This window comes from Ranitomeya imitator, chromosome 2 (genome assembly GCF_032444005.1).
Source record: "Ranitomeya imitator isolate aRanImi1 chromosome 2, aRanImi1.pri, whole genome shotgun sequence".
Lineage (NCBI taxonomy): Eukaryota > Metazoa > Chordata > Amphibia > Anura > Dendrobatidae > Ranitomeya > Ranitomeya imitator.
This window is the reverse complement of record NC_091283.1, coordinates 345,764,217-345,780,683: the sequence shown is the minus strand read 5'-3', so window position 1 is coordinate 345,780,683 and position 16,467 is coordinate 345,764,217. Positions and strand designations below refer to the sequence as shown.

The 16,467-nt window shown below is 49.2% G+C and overlaps 1 protein-coding gene across 1 annotated transcript in view; it reads left to right on the top strand.

The window, feature by feature from the left end:
• The first annotated feature begins 4,330 nt into the window (after positions 1-4,330).
• The window catches only part of LOC138667428 (formyl peptide receptor 2-like), a 33,247-nt gene continuing 21,110 nt past the window's right edge, over positions 4,331-16,467 (top strand). Inside the window, exon 1 of the mRNA XM_069755638.1 lies at positions 4,331-4,381. Within this exon, the coding sequence (XP_069611739.1) occupies positions 4,380-4,381 (2 nt within the window). The 5' untranslated portion in view covers positions 4,331-4,379. The remainder of the gene's footprint in view (positions 4,382-16,467) is intronic.

Below are 16,467 nucleotides of genomic sequence, written 5' to 3'. Positions count from 1 at the left end.
GTTTTTTACTATATCTTGCATATTACGCTGCTTTTTGCCTTATATAGACTGTCACCAGGATGGTTAACTATGGTTATACATCTGGCTATGCCGCAATATATTTATTTGTGTTGTAACTTTCTATTCATACATTTTATGTATGTTCCGTCCACGGCTTTCATTGGGCACTTCTTTGTGTCGCATTGGCACATGTTCCCCCATGTTTCCCTTGTACCTGTTTAATAATTTTATGATAATAAAGCCATTTTGATATTTTGGATATAAAAACTGCTGTTGGTGCTTTTGTTTTTTTTCTCAGTGAGTGTTGCAGTTTGTCCTGCTACTGTCCATATGTATGGTGGGGATTATTATTTTTTGGCCCCATTGTCGGGCCTTTCGCTTTGTTATTTATTCCCCGAATATATATGATGTAATTTTTTGTGTACTTCTCACAAATAGGACATATTTGATCTCATTAGAATGCCAACGTTAATACGAGATGAATGCTGGGTTTGTTATGACCATGACATGTTCTGTAGCGGAGTTATAGGCATTAGACAAATTTAGGTTGAATTTAGTTAAACTGAAGAGATAGGAGGGGCTGGGAAAACCAACCCTTTTTGTGATGTCATCAGGCTGAGCTATAAGTCTGCCAGGCACCCCAGCCTGCTGTCTGTCTGCTGGAGCCTATGTAAGTCTGACTTGAAGAGCTGTTCCTAAACAGAGTCCTGATGCATTGGGACATATGGGAACTCCACTAGCCTGGTTGCCTCAAATGATCTGAACACATGTAAGTGTTGTTTCTCATTTAACCCCTGTTGTTTTTATAATTACCTCTGTACATATTTGCAATTGTCTCTTTTTGTAACGACCTTGTAATATTTTTCTATAAACACTGCCTAAACTTTAATGGGGTATAATATTTAATACTAGATTCGTTCTTCATACTCTAAAATGTACCTTAAGTCTTCTGAAGGGAATTACGCTACTGTTTTGGGTTAGCTTCGGACCCGTTTAGTCGAAGTTGGTGGCAGCATACCGTTGTACTGGGTAGTTGGGAGTCATTGTAGCGACTGCGGCATTGACAATTATTGTTCCTGCCTGAGCGGGAGTATTTATATCGGGCCCAATAGCCAGTACATAGCAGGCAGCCTTTCTGGCGACTAATTACCCTAGGTGCAGTACCTAATGTGACCTGAGAGTAAGGGGGTGCCAGAGAGCTGCAAGTTTCAAGTGGAACTGTAAGCGGGATATACATAAATCCCTGCAGTTCGTGGTTTATTGAAGAGCAGTGGGATACCTAAAATAAGCCCCTGCTGTAAACTAAGAGGTCAATAGCCTTGTGGGTGTTTTTTTCATCACATTGTGGAGTGGAGGGATAACTAAGATAAGCCCCCTGCACATGTGATAGCCGTCTGCTGGCCTAAAGTCACCCCGAGCCGTGACGTGGGGGGGTGACGGTCACGTTGTGAATCGTGACATATTGGTGGCAGCAGTGTGGATCCGTGACAAACTGCATTTGGCCTACTTGTTTGGTTGGGCCGACTAACGGTGTCTGCCGCTCCTTGCTTGTCTCCTTCACTGAATATAGCTGAGCTTCAATCTTCAGGCTTTCGGCCTACTTCAAATATGAAACTGCATTTGGCCTACTTGTTTGGTTGGGCCAACTAACGGTGTCTGCCACTCCTTGCTGTTCTCCTCCACTGAACTGAAGCTGAGCTTCAATCTTCAGGCGCGGCTCTGTGCCGTAAACCTCGTACATAGGCGGCTCTGCTCTGTACACCTTGTACACACGGTTTCTCTCCGTACACCTAGTACACACACGGCTCCACTCCGTACAGCTCGTACGCACGCCGCTGCGCTCCGTACACCTTGTACACATGCGGCTTCGCTCCGTACACCTCATACACGCGGGTCCGCTCCGTTTACCTTGTACACACACGGCTCTGCTCCATACACCTCGTACGCACATGGCTCTGCTCCGTACACCTTGTACACACACGGCTCTGCTCCATACACCTCGTACGCACATGGCTCTGCTCCGTACACCTTGTACACACACGGCTCTGATCCGTACACCTTGTACACATGCGGCTGCGCTCCGTACAACTCGTACACACGTGGCTCCTCTCCGTACACCTGATACACGCGGGTCCGCTCCGTTTATCTCGTACACACGGCTCTGCTCCGTACACCTCGTACACACACTGTTCTGCTCCGTACACCTTGTACACACACGGCTCTGCTCCGTACACCTTGTACACACACTGCTCTGCTACGTACACCTCGTACACTCACTGTTCTGCTCCGTACACCTTGTACACACACGGCTCTGATCCGTACACCTCATACACACGCGGCTCTGCTCTGTACACTTCGTACACATGTGGATCCGCTCCGTACAACTCGTACACATGCGGCTCCTCTCCGTGCACCTTGTACACACGCGGCTCCTCTCCGTACACCTTGTACACACAGCTCCGCTCCGTACACCTCATACACACGCGGCTGCGCTCCATACACCGTGTGCACACGCGACTCCGCTCCGTACACCTCGTACAAATGCGGCTGGGCTCCAAACACCTCGAACACACGTGGCTCCGCTCAGGGCCGGCTCCAGGTTTTTGAGGGCCCCGGGCGAAAGAGTCTCAGTGGGCCCCCCCCTTTAACACATACTCCGATTCATGATCGCATATAAACACAGCCATGTAGTATATAACACTGCCCACGTAGTATATAGCAGCCCATGTAGTATATAGCAGCCCACGTAGCATATAGCAGCCCATGTAGTATATAGCACAGCCCAAGTAGTATATAGCAGCCCACGTAGTATATAGCAGAGCAGCCCACGTAGTATATAGCAGCGCAGCCCACATAGTATATAGCAGCGCCACTCACTCCTGCACTGGTAAGACTAGGAACTCCTCCTGAATGTGCCTCATAACTTCAGCAGCACAGCAGCCAGCCAGGGGCGGAGATCAGAGCAGAGAACTCTCACCCCCACAAACAATGTCACACTGGCTGCCTTCTCTTAACCCCTATGTGTGCCTGCCTGGCTGCATTCACTGAGTGATAAGATGCTTGTGTCAGAGCTGGCACATAGGGGTTAAGAGAACGCAGCCAGCAGTGACTTTGTAGGCGGAGAGAGCATGTTATCTCCTGCTCTCCCAGCTGTATCTATGACAGCCTGAGTGGGCCCCCCTCTCTCCCCAGGGCCCCGGCATTTGCCCGCTGTGCCGGGTGCCGACGCCGGCCCTGGCTCCGCTCCGTACACACGCAGCTCCGCTCTGTACACACATTGCTCTGCTCCGTAACCTCATAAACATGCGGAACCGCTCCGTAGACTTCGTACACACGTGGCTCCACTTCGTACAACTCGTATACACGCGTCTCCACTCCATACACCTCGTAAACACACGGCTCTGCTCCGTACACCTTGTACACACTGCTCTGCTCCGTACACCTCGTACACACGTGGCTCCTCTCCATACACCTCGCACACATGCGGATCCGCTCTGTACACTTTGTTCACACGCGGCTCCTCTCTGTACACCTCGTACACATGCAGCTCCGCTCTGAACACACGCAGCTCCGCACACCTCATACAGACACGGAACCGCTCCGTACACCTCGTACACACACGGCTTGTGAGGAAAATGTATATAATAAGTTTAGTCTCTCTGCCAGCACACATAGGGTGGGCGTTGACCCCCTTCACTCTGTGTTCAGCTTGTCTTGTCAATGAGTGTAGAAGAGTTTTATTGCTTCTTGCTGCAAATTCCTGACTTTCAGCTCCCATATCCCTCATACCTCTCCCAAAAGAATGTTTACGATCGCTTGGGGAGGCTCAAACTCGTCCCCAGCTATAACTGGTATGGAAGCCTCCAGAATCATGGAAGTCCTTTGTTCCATTATTGTAAGATATTGGTCCAATAACTGGGGCTAAGAGAATCTTAAATAGAGATTGCTAAAGTCCATCGGAGCATCTATCCATCACACTAAACAAGAGCTTCTAACTCCATCAGGTTAAGAGTTTGGATTTCTCTGTAATTATGCATCACAAATAGGACATATTTGATCTGATTAGAATGCCAACGTTAATACGAGATGAATGCTGGGTTTGTTATGACTATGACATGTTCTGGAGCAGAGATACAAGCAGTAGAAAAACTTGTGTGACATTTACTAAGACTGAAGAAAGAGGAGGGCGATCTTAACTCAACCCTTTTGGTTATGTCACAGGCTGCAGCTATAAGTTTTTTGGCCAGACTCCAGCAAGGGTCTGTCTGCTGCTGGAGCCTATGTGAGCCTGACGTGAAGAGCTGTTCCTACCGAGAGTCCTAATGCACTGGGACAAATGGAAACTCCACTAGCCTGGTTGCCTGAAATGAACTGAGAACATGTGAGTTTTACCTTTTCTCATTTATTCCTTTTATTTTATAATTACCTTATACATATTTGCAATTGTCTGTTTTGTAACATCCTTGTAATATTTTTCGATAAACACTGCCTTAAAATCATTTATGGAGTATAATATTTAATATACTAGATTCGTTCTCCTGTTCTAAAACGTGCCCTGTTTCTGGAAGGGAATTACGCTACTGTGTTGGGTTAGCTTTGGACCCATTTGATCGAAGCTGGTGGCAGCAATACCGTGTGCAGGCCTTTGGGGGTTGTTGTAGCAACTGCGGCATTGATAATTATTGTTCCTGCCTGTGCGGGAGTAGTTTATCGCGTCACTGCATTGTGCCCAATAGCCAGTACATAGCAGGCAGCCTTTCTGGTGACTAATTACTCAGGGTGCAGTACCTAATCTGACCTGAGAGTAAGGGGGGCGCCAGAGAGCTGCAAGTGTTAAGTGGAACTGTAAGCGGGATATACATAAATCCCTGCAGTTCGTGGTATATTGAAGAGCAGTGGGATACCTAGAATAAGCCCCTGCTGTAAACTAAGAGGTCAATAGCCTTGTGTGTGTTTTTTCATCACATTGTGGAATAGAGGGATAACTAAGATAAGCCCCCTGCACACGTGATAGCAGTCTGTTGGCCTAAAGTCACCCCGATCCATGACGTAGGGGTGACGGTCACGGTAGGATTCCTGACATATTGGTGGCAGCGGTCAGGATTCCTGACAAATTGGTGGCAAGGCGGTGGGATATTAGAGCATTAGTGATTTGGTTTGAGCAATCATTCCTCTCACTAAAAACTTGCAGAAAGTTCTTGCGAGGACTCTGCGCAAATAAGTTTGGAGAACGAACTTAGTATTTATTAGTTGTGAGTAGTGTTGAGCATTGCGATACCGCAAGTATCGGGTATCGGCCGATACTTGCGGTATCGGAATTCTGATACCGAATTCCGATACTTTTGTGGTATCGGGAATCGGTATCGGATCCATAGTGATGTGTAAAATAAAGAATTAAAATAAAAAATATTGATATATTCACCTCTCCGGCGGCCCCTGGACATCACCGCTGGTAACCAGCAGGCTTCTTTGTTTAAAATGAGCGCGTTTAGGACCTGAGAATGACGTCGCGGCTTCTGATTGGTCGCGTGCCGCTCATGTGACCGCCACGCGACCAATCACAAGCTGCGACGTCATTCTCAGGCACTAAACTCCCCATTCTAGGAATTTAGGACCTGCGAATGACGTCGCGGCTTCTGATTGGTCGCGTGGCGGTCACATGAGCGGCACGCGACAAATCAGAAGCCGCGACGTCATTCTCAGGTCCTAAACGCGCTCTTTTTAAACAAAGAAGCCTGCCGGTTACCCGCAGTGATGTCCAGGGGCACCCGGAGAGGTGAATATATCAATATTTTTTATTTTAATTCTTTATTTTACACATTAATATGGATCCCAGGGCCTGAAGGAGAGTTTCCTCTCCTTCAGACCCTGGGAACCATAAGGATACCTTCCGTTACTTGGTGTCCCATTGACTTGTATTGGTATCGGATATCGGTATCGGCGATATCCGATACTTTTCGGGTATCGGCCGATACTATCCGATACCGATACTTTCAAGTATCGGACGGTATCGCTCAACACTAGTTGTGAGACAATTGTGTACTGGTAATTATCCCCTCCCTTTCTCTTCGTTTCTTTGTCCTATCTTTTATTTGGCAACCATGGTTGTGCTGGGGGAAACCTTTTATGAAAACACCATAAGAGGAAAGACCTCCACTATTCTAAACAAAAAAAACAGCAGTATACAGGCAAAGATGCTTACCTGTTCAAGGCCTCCAACAATTGCACTAACCAGGGTGCAGCGGACCCAAGTTAAGATGGCAAATACACAGGTGCAATAATACCGATAATGCAGCCACCCTACAATGAGGAATTGGCTGCTTGGTGCACCTGTGCAAACAAATATTCTGTATGTGGCGTGTTCACACAGCAATGCAAAGTATATGGCTCAAAGCCTATTAATGACGCCATATAGCGGGCTTACCATAATGCATCCTGTGCGAATAGAGGCCACAGTGTACAGAGCCATCTAGGGCCCAGCCGCACCCTGGAAAAAATATACAGTGCACCAAAAACATAACAATGTATGCAAGGTATTGGTCGATATTATGGCCACAATATTTAAGCTGCCAACCCACGTCAAGGGTCCTTACATATTGGCAGTCCTAATCTAAAAAAACACCATAAGAGGAAAGACCTCCACTATTCTAAACAAAAAAAACACCAGTATACAGGCAAAGATGCTTACTTGTTCAAGGCCTCCAACAATTGCACTAACCAGGGTGCAGCGGATCCAAGTTAAGATGGCAAATACACAGGTGCAATAATACCGATAATGCAGCCACCCTACAATGAGGAATTGGCTGCTTGGTGCACCTGTGCAAACAAATAGTCTGTATGTGGCGTGTTCACACAGCAATGCAAAGTATATGGCTCAAAGCCTATTAATGACGCCATATAGCGGGCTTACCATAATGCATCCTGTGCGAACAGAGGCCACAGTGTACAGAGCCATCTAGGGCCCAGCCGCACCCTGGAAAAAATATACAGTGCACCAAAAACATAACAATGTATGCAAGGTATTGGTCGATATTATGGCCACAATATTTAAGCTGCCAACCCACGTCAAGGGTCCTTACATATTGGCAGTCCTAATCTAAGAAAACTCCATAAGAGGAAAGACCTCCACTATTCTAAACAAAAAAAACACCAGTATACAGGCAAAGATGCTTACCTATTCAAGGCCTCCAACAATTGCACTAACCAGCGTGCAGCGGACCCAAGTTAAGATAGCAAATACACAGGTGCAATAATACCGATAATGCAGCCACCCTACAATGAGGAATTGGCTGCTTGGTGCACCTGTGCAAACAAATAGTCTGTATGTGGCGTGTTCACACAGCAATGCAAAGTATGTGGCTCAAAGCCTATTAATGACGCCATATAGCGGGCTTACCATAATGCATCCTGTGCAAACAGAGGCCACAGTGTACAGAGCCATCTAGGGCCCAGCCGCACCCTGGAAAAAATATACAGTGCACCAAAAACATAACAATGTATGCAAGGTATTGGTCGATATTATGGCCACAATATTTAAGCTGCCAACCCACGTCAAGGGTCCTTACATATTGGCAGTCCTAATCTAAAAAAACACCATAAGAGGAAGGACCTCCGCTATTCTAAACAAAAAAAACACCAGTATACAGGCAAAGATGCTTACCTGTTCAAGGCCTCCAACAAATGCACTAACCAGGGTGCAGCGGACCCAAGTTAAGATGGCAAATACACAGGTGCAATAATACCGATAATGCAGCCACCCTACAATGAGGAATTGGCTGCTTGGTGCACCTGTGCAAACAAATAGTCTGTATGTGGCGTGTTCACACATCAATGCAAAGTATATGGCTCAAAGCCTATTAATGACACCATATAGCGGGCTTACAATAATGCATCCTGTGCGAACAGAGGCCACAGTGTACAGAGCCATCTAGGGCCCAGCCGCACCCTGGAAAAAATATACAGTGCACCAAAAACATAACAATGTATGCAAGGTATTGGTCGATATTATGGCCACAATATTTAAGCTGCCAACCCACATCAAGGGTCCTCACATATTGGCAGTCCTAATCTAAAAAAACACCATAAGAGGAAAGACCTCCACTATTCTAAACAAAAAAAACACCAGTATACAGGCAAAGATGCTTACCTGTTCAAGGCCTCCAACAATTGCACTAACCAGGGTGCAGCGGACCCAAGTTAAGATGGCAAATACCTTGAACAGGTAAGCATCTTTGCCTGTATACTGGTGTTTTTTTGGAAACCTTTTATGAGCAGCAGACCAGAGACACCCTTATTGCTTTATGCAAGTCACAGCACATCGACTTTGCAGGCAAAAACAAAGCCCAACTGGTCGCAGCTCTGGTGCAATGGGAAGTAGCTCTAGAGCACTCCCAGAGCCCAGAGGCCGCAGAAACCAGCACCAGCGAACGTGGTGCTGCAGCAGAGGTCCAACCACTGAATGCCGGCCCTATTAGCAATCAGGGCGAAGTGGACCCCCACCTGCTGGCGGCCTTGGAAGAACTCCCCACTGATGACCATGATGGATGCCTACAGCTGACTCAGCAATACCGGCAGGAGGCCCGAGCAGAGCAAGTGGCTGAGCGAAAGGCCCAGCGAGCCGAGCGGCAAGCGGAGCGGGAGTAGCAGCTGCAGATGGCCCAACTGCAAATGCAGGGGTCGTCCCAGTCCAGCCGTGAGCCCAGCAGCGCTCAGATACCGAAGCCCTGGCCCGATCACTTCCCTGTTATGGAAAAGGACAGGGACTTGGACACATTTTTGTGGGCCTTTGAGAAAGCCTGCAGACAGTACCAGCTGCCTGCACAAGAATGGGCCCGATACCTGACACCAGGGCTGAGAGGCAAAGCTCTGTCAGTGACCACCTTTGCACAGCTGCGAGACCTGATGATCAAAGACCAGTTCTTTCATCTTTGCCCAGCTGAGGTGCGACAGTTCGTGATGAACAGAGAACCCAAAGACGTGACGAAAGCAGCGCAGATTGCTGATGCCTATGAGGCCAACCGTAGATCGGAAGTACGGAAGCCAGTCACCACCAGCTGGAGAGGGGGTAAGCCTGCAACCAACGCCAGTACCCCTGCCAGCCAACACACCAGAGGTCCTGTCCCCGTGGCCAACAGCACCAGCCCTACCACCGAACCTCGCCAGTGTTACGTCTGCAAGCGGCCTGGTCATATCAGTCACTACTATCCAGACAAGCCGAAGAACTCCCAATCCAAGGCCCCAGGGCCAAATGCAGCAGTTCTTTTAGTGGGTGGTGTGGCTGGGAGGGTGTGTGACAATGTACAGCACGTCACGGTGGGAGGCCATGTTGCACAGGCCTCAAGGACACCGGGGCTGAACGAACCCTCATCCTACCTGTCAGGAATCCCTGACCACTGACACCAATTTGTCAGGAATCCCCTGACCGCTGCCCCCAATTCGTCACGATTCACACCGTGCCCGTCACCCCTACGTCACGGGTCGGGGTGACTTTGGGCCAACAGACGGCTATCACATGTGCAGGGGGGCTTATCTTAGTTATCCCTCCACTGCTAACAATGTGATGAAAAAAACACCCACAAGGCTATTAGTTTCCAGCAGGAGATTATTTTAGGTATCCCAGTTTTTCAATATACCACAAACTGCAGGGATTTATGTATATCCCGCTTACAGTTCCACTTAACACTTGCAGCTCTCTGGCGCCCCCCTTACTCTCAGGTCAGATTAGGTACTGCACCATGGGTAATTGGTCGCCCGACAGGCTGCCTGCTATGTACTGGCTATTGGGCACGCTGCAGCGACGCGATAAACTACTCCCACTCAGGCAGGAACAATAATTATCAACGCCGCAGTCGCTACAACATAATCCAAAAGTCAGCACATTATCGCTGCCACCAGCTTCGATTAAACGGGTCCGAAGCTAACCCAACACAACAGTAGCGTATTTCCCTTCAGGAGACTTAGGGTACGGTTTTTAGAGCATGGAGAATGAACTAACATATAATATTATATCCCATAAAAATTAGGCAGTGCTTTATCACAAATATTTTATAAAGATGTTACAAATGAGACAATTGCAAATACAGTGGGGCAAAAAAGTATTTAGTCAGTCAGCAATAGTGCAAGTACCACCACTTAAAAAGATGAGAGGCGTCTGTAATTTACATCATAGGTAGACCTCAACTATGGGAGACATACTGAGAAAAAAAAATCCAGAAAATCACATTGTCTGTTTTTTTATCATTTTTTTTGCATTTTATGGTGGAAAATAAGTATTTGGTCAGAAACAAACAATCAAGATTTCTGGCTCTCACAGACCTGTAACTTCTTCTTTAAGAGGCTCCTCTTTCCTCCACTCATTACCTGTAGTAATGGCACCTGCTTAAACTTGTTATCAGTATAAAAAGACACCTGTGCACACCCTCAAACAGTCTGACTCCAAACTCCACTATGGTGAAGACCAAAGAGCTGCCAAAGGACACCAGAAACAAAATTGTAGCCCTGCACCAGGCTGGGAAGACTGAATCTGCAATAGCCAACCAGCTTGGAGTGAAGAAATCAACAGTGGGAGCAATAATTAGAAAATGGAAGACATACAAGACCACTGATAATCTCCCTCGATCTGGGGCTCCACGCAAAATCCCACCCCGTGGGGTCAGAATGATCACAAGAACGGTGAGCAAAAATCCCAGAACCACGTGGGGGGACCTAGTGAATGAACTGCAGAGAGCTGGGACCAATCTAACAAGGTCTACCATAAGTAACACACTACACCACCATGGACTCAGATCCTGCAGTGCCAGACGTGTCCCACTGCTTAAGCCAGTACATGTCCGGGCCCGTCTGAAGTTTGCTAGAGAGCATTTGGATGATCCAGAGGAGTTTAGGGAGAATGTCCTATGGTCTGATGAAACCAAACTGGAACTGTTTGGTAGAAACACAACTTGTCGTGTTTGGAGGAAAAAGAATACTGAGTTGCATCCATCAAACACCATACCTACTGTAAAGCATGGTGGTGGAAACATCATGCTTTGGGGCTGTTTCTCTGCAAAGGGGCCAGGACGACTGATCCGGGTACATGAAAGAATGAATGGGGCCATGTATCGTGAGATTTTGAGTGCAAACCTCCTTCCATCAGCAAGGGCATTGAAGATGAAACGTGGCTGGGTCTTTCAACATGACAATGATCCAAAGCACACCGCCAGGGCAACGAAGGAGTGGCTTCGTAAGAAGCATTTCAAGGTCCTGGAGTGGCCTAGCCAGTCTCCAGATCTCAACCCTATAGAAAACCTTTGGAGGGAGTTGAATGTCCGTGTTGCCAAGCGAAAAGCCAAAAACATCACTGCTCTAGAGGAGATCTGCATGGAGGAATGGGCCAACATACCAACAACAGTGTGTGGCAACCTTGTGAAGACTTACAGAAAACGTTTGACCTCTGTCATTGCCAACAAAGGATATATTACAAAGTATTGAGATGAAATTTTGTTTCTGACCAAATACTTATTTTCCACCATAATATGCAAATAAAATGTTAAAAAAACAGACAATGTGATTTTCTGGATTTTTTTTTCTCAGTTTGTCTCCCATAGTTGAGGTCTACCTATGATGTAAATTACAGACGCCTCTCATCTTTTTAAGTGGTGGAACTTGCACTATTGCTGACTGACTAAATACTTTTTTGCCCCACTGTATGTACAAGGGTAATTATGAAATAAACAGTGATTAAATGAGAAAAGGTAACACTCACATGTTCAAAGCATGGCAGGCAACCATACGTCCCAGCTCATTGGACGTGCGCAGGGCTCTTCCAGGAGAAGAAGCAAGCAAGCAAGCAGGAAGAAGAAGAAGACTGAGCTGAGAGCCTGCCACAAACTTAAGACCTGCAGCTAGTGACATCACAGAAAGGCTGGCTTATCCAGACCCTCCTCTCTCTACATTCTGACTAAACTTTAAACTATTCTCTCTAATTTCTATAACTTCGCTACAAAACATGTCATAGTCATAACAAACCCATCATATCATTCATCTCGGATTAACGTGGGCATTCTAATGAGATCAAATATGTCCTATCTGGGATATATATTTACAGAGAAATCCCTACTTCTTTACCAGATGGAGTTAGAAGCCCGTGTTTCGCGGGATGGGTAGGTCCACCGAGTGCGACCAAGGATATATATTTTCGTGTTCGTAACGTAAACATTGTGCATAATATCTTACAACACAAAAACAAAGAACTTTCATGAATCCTAGAAGTTTCTAGTTCACTTATAGCTGGACAAGAGCTTACACGGCAGGAAATGCCGGTCGTAAATAACTTTCGGCCATAAAACTCCCCCCAGTACATTGGCAAAGCAGCTCTTGGCTGAGTGAAAGGGAAGGGGGGGCTTGTTAGCCCACAGCCTTGAGCAAGAGAAGCTACTTATATAATATTTCATACCATATCGTGACACCTCCCCCTTTTGGTGTGCGCTAGGGAGGCAGAACCCCATGGTATGCCTCCATGGGCACCTCAGTAGGTTCACCCTGGCGGGACAGTCCATCTGCATTCCCATGCTCTTTGCCCTTTTTGTGTTCAATGGTGAAGTCAAACTGCTGAAGGGCAAGGCTCCAGCGTAGCAACCTGCCGTTGGTTCCACACATGGCGTTTAGCCAGCGCAGAGGGTTGTGGTCGGTCACCACAGTGAAGGGGCGACCGTACAAGTAGGGCTGCAAGCGCTGCAGGGCCCAGACTATGGCCAGGCACTCCTTCTCGATGGTGGAGTAGGCCACTTCCCTCGGCAAAAGTTTCCGGCTCAGGTATAAGATGGGGTGCTCTTGGTCCTCCGAGTCAACCTGGCTGAGCACAGCACCAAGGCCAAACTCGCTGGCGTCGGTCTGCACCAAGAACGGTCGACTGCTGTCGACTGTTTTCAACACAGGGGCGTTGCACAGTGCGGTTTTCAGCGCCTGGAAGGCCCCCTCACAGCCATCTGTCCAGTTGACAATGTGGGGTAGCTTCTTCCTGGTGAGGTCCGTCAAAGGTTTTGCCAGGCTACTATAGTGCTGTACGAAGCGCCTATAGTACCCTGCAGTGCCCAAGAAAGACATCACCTGTTTCTTGGTCACGGGAGTGGGCCAGTTCACGATCGCGCCCACTTTCTCCGGCTCTGGCTTCAGGGTGTTCCCGCCTACCCGGTGCCCCAGGTAGTGAACCTCCCTCATGCCCATCTGGCACTTTCCTGGCTTGATAGTCAGTCCTGCTTGGTGAATTCGCCTGAGCACCTCCTCGAGATGCTGCAGGTGCTCCTCCCAGGAGGAACTGAAGATGGCAATGTCATCCAAGTACGCCACGGCGTACTTCTCCAGTCCTTGAAGCAGGAGGTTGACCATCCGCTGGAAAGTGGCAGGGGCATTCTTCATGCCGAAGGGCATGACCGTGGACTCGTACAGTCCAAAAGGTGTGATAAAGGCGGACTTCTCCTGCGCCTCGGGGCTCAGGGGAATCTGCCAGTATCCTCAACTCAGATCCATTATTGTTAGGTAATCTGCGCCAGCTAACTTATACAGCAGCTCCTCGATGCGCGGCATTGGGTGCGCGTCGGAAGGCTGTGATGGCGTTGAGCCCCCTGTAGTCCACGCAGAACCGGGTGGTCCGGTCCTTCTTTGGCGCGAGAACTACAGGTGATGCCCACGCGCTCTTTGACCGTCAAATCACCCCCAGCTGTAACATCTCATCGATCTCTTGGCGCATAATCTGCTGCACCTGGTCAGAGATTCGATAGGGTGTTCGCCGTAGTGGGGCGTGATTGCCGGTGTCCACCTCGTGGACTGCTGAGTCCTCCCAGGTCGGTTGGAGAACACGACCCGGAAGGGTTCCAGTGTGGTTTTCAACTGCAACCGCTGGGGTTCAGTTAACGAGGCGCTTACCTCCACGTCCTCGATGGACCCATTGGCCTTGGCTTGGGCCAGCATGTCCAGGAGGGTGTCTTCCTCCCCGTCTTCGGGCAAGCTGCAGACCAGTAGGACGAAAGGTTCACGTTCGTGATGAGCCTTCATCATGTTGACGTGAAAGGCCTTTCGCCTACCCCGAGCGTGGTCAAGCGTGACCACGTAAGTGACCGGGTTGAGCTGTTGGTGGACGACGTACGGGCCCCTCCCAGGCTGCCTGAAGCTTATCCGTTGGTACGGGGACCAGCACCCACACCTTTTGACCCACGTGGTAGGTCCGCTCCCGGGCGTTCTGGTCGTACCAGTGCTTCTGATCAGCCTGAGCCTGCGTCATGTTGTCATGCACCAACTGCGTCAAAGTCTGCATCTTGTCACGGAAGCGCATGACATACTCCACTATGGACACTTCAGAAGGGTTCGGCTCCTCTTCCCAGGATTCTCTTACCAACCCAAGGGGTCCCCGGACTCACCTGCCGTACAGGAGCTCGAAGGGGGAGAACCCCGTCGAGGCCTGCGGAACCTCTCGGTAAGCGAACAGCAGGTGTGGGAGGTACCGCTCCCAGTCACGCCCTTGAGTCTCAACCAGCATGTGTAGCATCTGATTGAGGGTACCATTGAAGCGTTCACACAAGCCATTGGTCTGTGGGTGATACGCACTCGATACCAGGTGCTTCACCTGCATTCTCTTACAGAGAGCCTCCATTAGGCGAGACATAAATTGGGTCCCTTGATCAGTAAGTATTTCCCTGGGAAATCCTACACGTGAAAAGATAGCCAACAGGGCATCCGCCACCTTATCTGCCCTAGTTGACGACAGAGCTACTGCCTCTGGGTACCGGGTAGCGTAGTCTACCACAGTAAGAATATATCGCTTTCCAGAGCTGCTGGGGACGGCCAGCGGGCCCACAATGTCAACCGCGATTCTCTGGAAAGGCTCCTCTATCACTGGTAAAGGGATCAGGGGAGCCTTAAGAGCAGGCCCCGCCTTCCCCACTCTTTGACAAGTGATACAGGAGCGGCAGTAGTTTGACACATCTGTCCCCATCTTAGGCCAATAGAAGTGTTGAGACAGCCGGGCCTTAGTTTTGCTGATCCCCAAGTGTCCAGCTAGCGGGATCTCATGGGCAATCCGCAACTACTCACCCCGGAATTGCTGCGGGACGACTAGCTGTCTTTCCCTCAACCACTCCTTTTGTGATTCTCCGGGTACTGTCTCCCGGTACAACCTTCCTTGTTCCCTGAACACCTTCTCCTTATCAGTCTCGGAGAAGCGCGTCCCAGCGAGTTGTCTCAAACTCTCTAGGCTCGCATCTGTGTGCAGAGCGGCCTGAAACTCCTGGCTAGGGGAAGCCAGAAGCGATGTCAGGGTCCCTTCCCCACGGGAACCCTCTTGGACCTGCTCTGGGTCCACCTCTGGTTCAGTCACAGTGATGACTGAGGAGGGTCCGGAAGGCAGGCAGTTATCTGCGTTCCGGGCACTCTGACTGCGGGTGACAGCAGCTACGTAGGCTGTCTCCCCGGGGGTTTCTACAGTCCCATCAGCCGGCGCTGCTATGGGCTCGACCTCCCCATCCACCCCCAACACTCCAGGGGCAGTGCTACTTATGGGCCAGTTACCTTCCTCGGTGGCACTGGTCACTTTCATGGCGTCACCTTCCTCACGGTTCCCATGCATCTCCCCATTTCCTGTAGCACCGACACTTGCCCCTGTTAGGGGTTCCTCAGCCGTCTCACTCCACAGAGCGACGTGGCTGGGCACACCTGTACCTATGGATACATTAACCTTCACAGAAAAATCATTATCAGGTTCAGCTGGCACAGGTACCACATTATCACCATCAATCCTAGGAAAAAAATGGTTATTAGATGCATCATTACAAGATAAAGCATGGTCAGGTAACACATGCGATTTCCCATCATCATCATCATCATCATCAGGGTTAACATTACCCTTATTAGTAGATTGGGGAGGGGTGTCAGGGACGTAGTATGCAACCAACCTCCCCAAATCAGTCCCCAACAAAACATCAGTGGGCAAATTATCAGACAGCCCCACTTCTTTCACCCCGCTCCCGGCACCCCAATCAATAAAAACCCGGGCCATCGGTAAGGGACAGCTGATGCCCCCAATCCCAGTGACAGCTAGGGTTTTCCCCGAAATGATTTCTTCAGGGGCCACCAGTTCGGGTCGGATGAGGGTTCGTTCAGCCCCGGTGTCCTTGAGACCTGTAGCAACATGGCCTCCCACAGTGACGTGCTGTACGTTGTCACACACCCTCCCAACCACACCACCCACCAAAAGAACTGCTGCATTAGGCCCTGGGGCCTTGGCTGGGGGGTTCTTCGGCCTGTCTGGACAGAAGGTACTGATATGCCCAGGCCGCTTGCAGTAGTAACACTGGCGAGGTTCGGTGGTAGGTCTGGTGTTGTTGGCCACAGGGCCAGGACCTCTGGTGTGTTGGCTGGCAGGGGTACTGGCGTTGGTTGCAGGCTTACCCCCTCTCCAGCTGGTGGTGACTGGCTTTCGCACTTCCGATCTACGGT